The sequence below is a fragment of the Felis catus genome, chromosome D1, assembly GCF_018350175.1.
Source record: "Felis catus isolate Fca126 chromosome D1, F.catus_Fca126_mat1.0, whole genome shotgun sequence".
Classification (NCBI taxonomy): domain Eukaryota; kingdom Metazoa; phylum Chordata; class Mammalia; order Carnivora; family Felidae; genus Felis; species Felis catus.
The window spans coordinates 76,068,321-76,078,310 of NC_058377.1; the positions used below are offsets into that span (position 1 = coordinate 76,068,321).

Sequence of the window (9,990 nt, forward strand, 5' to 3'; positions counted from 1 at the left end):
TTTCTTTCTTTAGAGTATCTTATTTTATAGAATTTTGTTTTTACTTTTATGTAATCAAATCTTCAAACTTTTCCTTTTCGTTTCTGACTGGCTTCTTATTGAAAAAGATTGTATTACTGTATTTACTGTGTACTAAATTGCGATAATGGATCTTTTGGTTTCTCTACTATATTCCATTTATCTATGAGTCACTTTATTCCTAAGTCACCACAGTTGTTAAACAGTTTTATTCTATAATTCACATATAATAAAAATTCACATATCTTTATTGTATACCTTGATGAGTTCTGACAAATGTAGGCACCATTTGTCTAATCAAGATAAAGAGTATTTACGTCAATACAAAAGGTTTCTTCCTTGATCCCCTGTGCGGTTAGTCATCCCAGCTCCAATCCCCAGACCAAGACAACCATTTATCTGCTTTCTGTCACTATGTATTAGTATTATTACTACTACTAAGGTATTAGTATTCTTTTAGAATTTTACAATCAAAGTAGTTCTACAGAATGTACTCCAGCTTGTTAGCATATTTGAGCTACGTCTGTGTATCAGTAGTTTGTTCCGTTTTATTCTCAAATAGTATTCCTTTATATGGCAGTACCACAGTTTACTTACACATTCACCTGCTACTAGACTTTGGATTGTTTCCAGTTAGGAAACATTATGAATTATGAATGAATGAAATTCATTATGAATGAAGTTGCTACAAACATTCGTGTAAAAGTATTTCTTCATGTGGACAGAGGTTTTCATTTCTTTTGGGTAAATACCTAGAAGTGGAATCATTGGGTCTTAATGGTAAATATATGTTTAACTTTATAAAAAAACTAGCAAATGTTTTCAAAATCACTCATTATTCAGCAGTCCTACCACCATTGTGATTTCAGCTGCTCCCCATCCTTGTTAGCACTTGTAGGAAAGGTCAGTCATTTTAACTGAAGTCATTCTGTTGTCTGTGGAGCAATAGCTGTACTTCTAATTAGCATTTGCCTGGTGGCTGACAATGTTGAGCGTCTTTTCATACGTTTATTGGTCATTTGTATATTTTGTGGGTGTGAGGTTTCTGTGAAAATGTTTTGCTGCATTCTTAATCGGGTGTTTGTCAACTTGCTGAATTAAAAGAATCTTTATATATGTGGGTACAAATTCTTTGTCGTATATATGTGTTGCTAATATTTTATCCCAATCCCTGGCATGTATTGTCATTGTCTTAACATCTTTTGAAGTTTGTACTTTTGTGACCTAATTAAGAAATCTTTGCTACCCTAAGTCTTTCTTACATGTTTCTTCTAAAACTGTTACAGTTTTGCCTTGTACATTTAGGTCTAGAATGTATCTCCTGTTAATTTTAAGAGTCATAGTTCATCTTTTCCCAAACGTATATTAGGTTATTTCATCATCATTTCGTGAAAAGTCTGTCCTCTTCCAATTTAAACACTTGGCTCCTTAGTCAGAAATTAATTGACCATACATATATATGACTATTTTTGAGCTCTGTTTTGTTCCATTGGTTTGTGTCTATCTTTATGGCCGTTAGACACTGTCTTTATAAGAGGATATAAGAGCTCCCACTTTGTTGTGTTTTTTTTTCAAAATTGTTCTCACTATTCTAGATCCTTTAAATTTCCATATACATTTTAAAATCTAGTTGTTAAGTTCTACACAAAAAACCTGCCAGGATTTTGATTGGAATTGTGTTGAATCTATAGATTACTTTGAGGAGAACTGACATCTTCACAGTATTTTGTCTTTCATCCACAAGCAAAATGTATCTCTCCATTTATAGTTGACTCTTGAACAATGTGGCCAACTGCCCCATACAGTTGAAAATTGCATATAACTTCTGACTCCCCAGAGTCTCAACTACTGATAGCCTCCTGTTGACCAAAAGCCGTTCCAAAAACATAAACAGCCAATTAATACTTTTTTTGTATATGTATTATATACTGTATTCTTACAATAAAGTAAGCTAGATAAAAGAACATGTTAAGAAAATCACAAGAAAATGCATTTACAGTACTGTACTATATTTACTTTTAAAAGATCCACATGTAAGTGGACCTGTGCAGTTCAAACTTGTTTTGTTCAAGGGTCAACTGTAAAGTGATCATCTTTAACACTATTTTATAGTTTTATGTGACTAAATAGTACACATATGTTACATTTATCTTTATGATATGCTTTTTTTGATGCTATTGTAAATGCTCTTGTGGGTTTTTATTTCAGTTTCTAATTCTGCATTGCTAGCATATAGAAATGTGATTTTTTTATATTAACCTTATATCCTAAGATTGCTAAACCATCTTAAAGTTCTAGTAGCTTTTTTTGCATATTAGGATCTTCTTTTTTTTTTTTAATTTTTTTTTTCAACGTTTATTTATTTTTGGGACAGAGAGAGACAGAGCATGAACGGGCGAGGGGCAGAGAGAGAGGGAGACACAGAATCGGAAACAGGCTCCAGGCTCTGAGCCATCAGCCCAGAGCCCGATGCTGGGCTCGAACTCACGGACCGCGAGATCGTGACCTGGCTGAAGTCGAACGCTTAACCGACTGCGCCACCCTGGCGCCCCTTTTTTTAAATTTTTAAAAAATGTTTATTTATTTTTGAGAGACAAAGCACAATCGGGGGTGGGGTGGGGGAGGTTGCAGAGAGAGAGAGGGAGACACAGAATCTGAAGCAGGCTCCAGGCTCTGAGCTGTCAGCCCAGAGCCCAATGCAGGGCTCAAACCCCCAAGCCATGAGATGGTGACCTGAGCTGAAGTCGGACGCTCAACCGACTGAGCCACCCAGGCATCCCGCATATTAGGATTTTCTGTAAGATCATGTGTTCTGCAAATAAATACTGTTTCGCTTCTTTTGTTTTTTCTCCAATCTATATCCTTTTTTTATTCCTCCCCCCGCACCTTAATACCTTCACTAGTACATCCAATAGAATACTGATTAGAGGTGGTCAGAATGATCATCCTTACCGCAGTCCCAGTCTTAGGAAGAAAGCAGTCAGTCCTTCACCATTAAGAATGATGTTACCAGGAGTTTCTTACAGATTCCCTTTATCAACTTGAAGAAGATTCCTTCTATTGCTAGCTTGCTGAAAGTTATTACAAATTAATGTTGTCAGATGGTTTTTCTATATTTTATGAGACAGTAATATGATTTTTCTCTTTTGTTCAAAGGATGTTTGAATCTTTGTTTATGAGGGATATTTAGCTGTAATGTAATGAATTTATCTTGTTTCAATATCAGGGTAGTGCTGCCTCCCAAGGTGTGTTGAGGAGTATTCCCTCCTTTCTTTTTTGTAAGAATTTATGTAATTTGTTATTATTTTTCCTTAAACATTTGATAGAATTCACCAGTGAAGACCTCTATGCTTGTTTTTTTTGCTTTCTAATGTGAACATTTAAAGCTATAAATTTTTCCTGTAAGCACTATTTGAGCTGTAGGTCACATATTTTTGTATTTTGTGATTCATTATTCAGATTAAATGCTGCCTAATTTTCCTTCTGATTTTTATTTTGATTTATGGAATATTTAGAAGTCTGTTGTTTTAATTCCTAAATGTTTAGGATTATTCAAGTATTTTTATGTTTAAATGTATTAAAATTTGTTTTATGACCCAGCATAAATAGATGTAATCGATCTTGGTTCTGTAGATGTCAGCCAGGTCAAGTTGGTTAATAGGGTGTTAAGTCTTCCATATACTTTCTGGTTTTCTGTGTAGTTGTTACTGCAATGTTATTGCAATTATTGGAAAAGGAGAGGTGAAATTTCCAGTGATAATTATGGATTATCACTTTCTTCCTATGGTTCTGTCAGCTCTGCATCATGCATTTTGAAGCTCTGTAATCATACATACATAAAAGTTTCTTATGTCTCAGTTATGAATTGAACACATCATTTTTAAATGTGTCTCTTTATCTCTGGTTATATTTTTTTTTCCTGAAGTCATCTTTGTCTAAGATTAATACTTCTATTTAAAACTCTTTGTGATTAATGTTTATATAGAATATCTTTCTCCTTCCTTTAGTTTGATCCTGTCTTTCTATTTAAAGTATATTGAACACATTTCCATATAATGTTATTATGTGTGATATATTTAATTCTGTCATTTGTTAATTTGTTTTCTATCTATCCCCTCTGTCATTTATTCCTCTTTTCCTTCTTGCATTTTTTTTTTGATTGAATACTCTCTATTATTTCATTTTATCTAAACCCTTGCCTGATTAACTATACGTGTTGGGTTTGTTTTTGTAATTGTTGCTCTAGAGTTCCAGCATGCATCTGTAGCTTACCACAGACTGCCATCAAACATTATTACACAATTTCATTTATAGTTTAAGACTCTTTCAGTATGATACTGTCATTTACACCCTCCAATCCTTTGAGCTATTATTATAAAAATTTCACTTCCCCAAATATTGCTGTACCTGTATTGTAGATCTACCTTGTTAAAAAATTAAACATAAAATTGCCCTAAAAATTAAATGTTAATTTTTTTTAAATAATGAAACATCTCACAACAACAACAAAAAAAGAAGTACCAGATATACATTATTACTTTTCTGCTAGATTGTATCCCTTGAATTCTCAAACACATATTTTGCCTTTCTTTTATAGGTGAAGCCTTGAAAGGAAAGATCACAGTCCACAAGAATAAGAAAGATCCACGTTCTCTCATTGTGACCCTCACATTGAATAATTCAACTCAAACTTACGGTCTCCAGTGAAAAGCCCACAAAAGCACAACTAACTTGCGGTTTTTATTATGGAGGGTGGGACATGGGTAGGGGGTGGAGAGAGGGGCTTTGTGTGAGCATGTGGATGATCCTTCCCTAATGATTCTCCTCAGTACCAGAAACACATGGTAGGAATCTAATATAATTCAGCTGAGGGGAACCAACTGATCCTAGTGGACTGCCTACATAATCACAGTCTTAGGAGTCTGGTCAGCAAGATTTTACTAGATATAACCCCTACATTGAGTTTAGCTGCATTGAAGATCATTTAAATAGGCCTAAATTTGGAACAGAGATATTCTTTTGTTGTTTTTAATGTTTCTTACTATAAATTTTAAACACTAGTAACGGATTATTTGGATAATGTTTTACACAAATGTTATACACAAGCTATTATACATTTTATTGCAGATTTCTGCTCTGAGGAGTAGTTTTTAATTGTATTATTTAAAAGAATATCAGCAAGTGGAACGGACCAAAATATGGAAAAGAGCGTCACACAAATCACATTTAAAGGACAGCTTAGTTGATGATCCTCTAGTTCTGAACTTCTCATTTTGTAGCTGCTTTCCTCTTTGCAAACACACAGTTTTCTAGTGCTGCCCAGGAAGTCTAATTTCAGTACATTTATCCTAGGTTTCATGTATGTTTTCAAAGGTTGGGAAGAATAAGTACTTATTTACTAATATATCTTTTTCAAACTAGATTTATGTGCAAAGTTAAACATATAACTGTTAATATACTTCTGTCACTCTGTACAACTGTGTCACTTACAGCTATTTACACAGTTTGAAGTGCAGAGTAGAAAACATTCAATAGAATGTATACAATAACTGCTAGCATTATAAAATGATATTTTAACATACTAAAGCCTTTTATACAATCAGAAACATTTAAAACAAGTTTTAAAGGAATCATCCTTAAGAAAACAGGGATTTAAGGACAGCTGGGTCACAGTTTCTTTTCAGTTCAAAAGCTGGTTCTTTTTCAAAATAAGGCACACACAAGGCAGCATAGCATAGTGTTGAGAATCATGAGCTCTGGAGTCAGTGCCTAGGTTCAAGCTTTGGTGCCCGCTCTTACTTGCTGTGTAATCTCAGTCATGTTCCTAACCTCTCTCCCCCACTATAACGTGCCAGTTCATGAGTTAATACATTTCAACTACTTTGATCAGTGTGTGGCACACAGAAGACAGTAAATGCTGGGTGGTAGTATCATAACTATGCAGTCAAGGATCCCTTCCGTGGAATATGTGGTGTCTACATTAGATTAGGAACTGTCACTTCAATGCTACCCTTAAGTACATGAATGCATGGGAAGATTTCAGCAAAACTTAATGTTTAATATAGCAAAAACTATCAAAAAGTTGTCTTTTGGTGTTTATTAGAGAATTGGAGTTCTAGCAATGGGAGAATTAACACCTTCAGATGATGTATTTCAGACCATACATAGTCTCTTAAGTCTTGCTTCTTACATAAGCATGATTTCTGTTTTCACTGGGTTAAACAAGCCAGCTTGTTTTCACCATTTGAATTCAGAACATTACTGGAAATGTGTGGTGCTAATAGTATAGTTCAAAGTACTTCAAATTTTGTCCGGAATGGCCTCATGTAGAAATTTGAGTGTGTTGGGGTGATAAAAGTAAGGAAGCCCCCACAAGATTTAATGGATGTTTAAAGTAACCAAAATCCATCTATTTTTTTTTTTGCTTTGTTTTTCTTTTTTGTAAGTGAATAACCATTTTTTTTAAAGTATTTCTTAACAATGATTTTTTTTTTCCAAAACTCTTGTTTGTTTTACATGGGATTTTCATCCAGTGGCTCTCTTCAGTTTCTCCCGGTTATAAATAGCCCAACCACAGTTGGTAGTTCTCTGTTCTTTTCAGTTTCCATTTTCAGGGTAGAACATTTTAATGTATGTAGCTAAACATTTTATGAGAATACGAGAGTCCAAATATTAGCTCTTTGATTGGAATTTCAGCTGTCAAACTACTTTGAAAAATAAGTACTTCATATTCTTTAACAATGATAAATACAGTGTCCTTTCATGCTGTGGCAGCTGCACATTTATGAATAGCAAACTACTTTGTTGCAAAGATTTTATTTCAATTAAGAAGATACATTTTTCCTCCTATTTTTCATTGTGAAAATTAACATTGTTATGTTGTAATGTGTGGGGTTCATCCAAATATAATCATCATCTCTATTCAGTGGAACAGTATTTTCTGAACAAGCATTTGGAAGGACCGTTTCAACAAAACACCTCTTGAGGGCGTACAGCATTGCACAAAGTGGTCCAAGAAGTAGCCCCAACTGCTAAGAACACACTTTAAAATAAATTAGGGAGCTGTCATTTCACTTTGAAATAATCCCTGTTTGAAGGGAAGGGCAAGTAATTCTGGTCCTACAGAGTTAGTTGCTTTCTTACCACTTAATCTGGATTAACCTGGTGGTCCACCTGTGTCTTTCAGCATTCTACCTTTCTCACTTTTTAAAATGAAATATCTAAAACGTATTGTGTGAAGTAAAGGACTTGAGATCACCCCATACCGATCTCACCAATCATACTATCAAGTGAAGCAAGTATGCTAACAGTACTGCTAAGAATATTCAATAGGAGAGATTAAAACAGTATGATACGGATGATACATTACTTAGCTCCTGCCAGCCATGCCAGAAATGATCACTTAGGCTACTGGGCTGTAGCACACACCCAAAACAGCTAGGGATTCAGATTTTTCTGTGGAGAATATCCCCAAAACATATTAAGCATGCAATACTGTCATGGAGTTTGAATCTATGATGAAAGGCAAGGTCAGTGAGATAGCTGAGGTCAAGCATTGCCTGCCGTAGGGTTAGCAAACTATAGCCTGGGGCCAAATCCGCCCCATTGCCCAGTTTGATAAAGTTTTATTGGAGCAGAGATAGCTAATACTGAAGGCAGAATATTTCTTCACAAGATTCATTAATGGCCATGGCAGAGAATATACACCCAATAGAGCACATTACAAAGACTACAGTGTTTACAAACATGGAGCTAAGCAACTAGATGTACTTCATTTATGAGACTTAGAGGACTAACCAAGACTTGCCCTAATTAAAAAAAAAAAAAAATTGTGTGTGTGTGTGTGTGTGTGTGTGTGTATTTACATACTTGAGACTGGTGTCTGGAATTGTAACAGTTGTAATTGTGCAAAGGGAATCCATACACTAAAACTTTATAGCTGATAATCAATTTTATTTAGAAAATTTTAATAAGACCAGAAAAGGGTACAGAACTTTTCAAAGTTAGAGATGGATGAACCCCGCCCACAGCTACAAACTCAACTAATAAAGAAGGACTTTTATGAATCTCACTAACCTCTGGGTTTTTAAGAGGGCTCTGGATCCAAAACCAGCTGCCGACATTAGGAGAGACAGTTGGGAAAATTGCTTTATATCAGCACTTTTCAACATGCCTTGGCGTCTTCCTTGCTGGGTTCTCACTGTAGAATGTGGTGTTCCTAGTTCCCATGCACTAGGCCCCGTGGGAAGGTGTGTAAAGTCCCTGCCCACCTATCAAATGAGACCATGTTGCCTTGGAGGTACATGTATTTTTAATGATTTTGTGTTTCTTTCCTTGCTATAAAGTTAGGGTGAACTTTTCCAAGCAGAATGATGAATGAGCAAAGTACTTTAAGTGTCTTAGCAATTCACTTGTCCTTTCCAATAAAGTTTTGGGTGCAAAAAAAGTGTGTGTGGGGGGGGGGGGTGCCTGGGTGGCTCAGTTGGTTAAGCGTCCGACTTCAGCTCAGGTCATGATCTCTCGATTCCTGGGTTTGAGCCCCATGTCGGGCTCTGTGCTGACAGCTTGGAGCTTGGAGCCTGCTTCAGATTCTGTGTCTCCCTCTCTGTCTGCACCTCCCCTGTTCATACTCTGTCTCTCTCTCAAAAATGAAATATTTTTTTTAAAAAACCTACAAAATAAACGGTTTTCATATATTGCCGCAACACCTTGGCTGATGTGGAATGGTTAGCATTCATTTATCTCTAGAGTGTAGCTAAATATACACAAAAATTGTCTATCATTGAGTTCACTGTAATTGTTTAAAATGAAAACAATAACTTAACAAATAGTCAAGGAAGATGAAGCCACTGCCTCCCAGATTGTTCTGCATCCCATTTCTTACCCCACTACAGTTCTGTATATCTCCTCTTTTCTCTCTTAAAATCCCTTGCCCTTCTGAGGATATTGCTTACCCTATGGACCTCATATTGCGACTGTCCTCTCCAACACCACTAATCTCCCTAGACTTGGGTGTGAGATAGGTGACTTCCGTGCTTTTGGTTGCCAGCTATACATCATTCTCCCCCAGAGTCCTTTCCACCCCCTCTCGTTTTTATCTCTTGTCAAGACTGTAACACAAACACTTTTATTTTGTTGCTATTGACTCCCCACCTCCAGATCAGTCTCCATTCCTTAAAAGTTTTAGCTGCCAACACTGCCACACAGTGCTCCTGCTTAATCAGTGAGTTTAAGATCTCCTGTGGATGATCCTTTTATACCCTGACCTTTTGGCTCATTGATCTCAACTAGTGATCTTGCCCTCCACCTTACCTCAGCCACTCACCACTATGGTCGTCCTCTGGAACTGGCCATACCCAGAACTCAAGCTCTCCTGTAAATCTCCACATTAAGTATCATTCTAACTACTTCTCTTTTCAGCTCATTCTCTTTTGAGAATTTCAGCAATCCTTCAACTCCATCAAGACCAAATCCATTAATTCCTATCACATTTTCACTGTCCCTCACCTCTTCATGTTTACATCTCCCTCTTGGATCAGTTTAAAATCCATAGTCCCTCATTATAAACACTCCCTTTCACGTAGCTGCAATTTCTTTGCCTCTCCTTCACTTTTCTGTACTCGTGGGTATACCACAGTTCCACTTCAAATCCAAATGCATGACTCCACATGTGTAACTCAGTGAGACTGGAAGAAAACAACCATGTTGATGGTCTAGTCTTAAATTCATGAGCCCTAATCTCAAGTGTCCAGAGTCAGTCCTTATTTCCCTAGTCCATTTGTCTCACACTGTCATCAATGATTATTTTATACCTTCTCTCCTCCAACCTCTAGAGCATCTTCCCTCATTCTTTCAGCTGAGGTCCTTATTTCCTATTTTACTGAGAAAATAGAACCAATCTGAGAACGTCCACAGGTTTCCATAGCACACCCCCCCAGCCAACATTTACCTGTGCCCAGATACTGCCTTCCC

The 9,990-nt window shown here is 36.2% G+C and overlaps 1 protein-coding gene across 1 annotated transcript in view; it reads left to right on the forward strand.

The window, feature by feature from the left end:
- Positions 1-8,723, forward strand: part of PRMT3 (protein arginine methyltransferase 3) — a 143,193-nt gene extending 134,470 nt beyond the window's left edge. Inside the window, exon 16 of the mRNA XM_003993064.5 lies at positions 4,616-8,723. Within this exon, the coding sequence (XP_003993113.1) occupies positions 4,616-4,725 (110 nt within the window). The 3' untranslated portion in view covers positions 4,726-8,723. The remainder of the gene's footprint in view (positions 1-4,615) is intronic.
- The last annotated feature ends 1,267 nt before the right edge of the window (positions 8,724-9,990 follow it).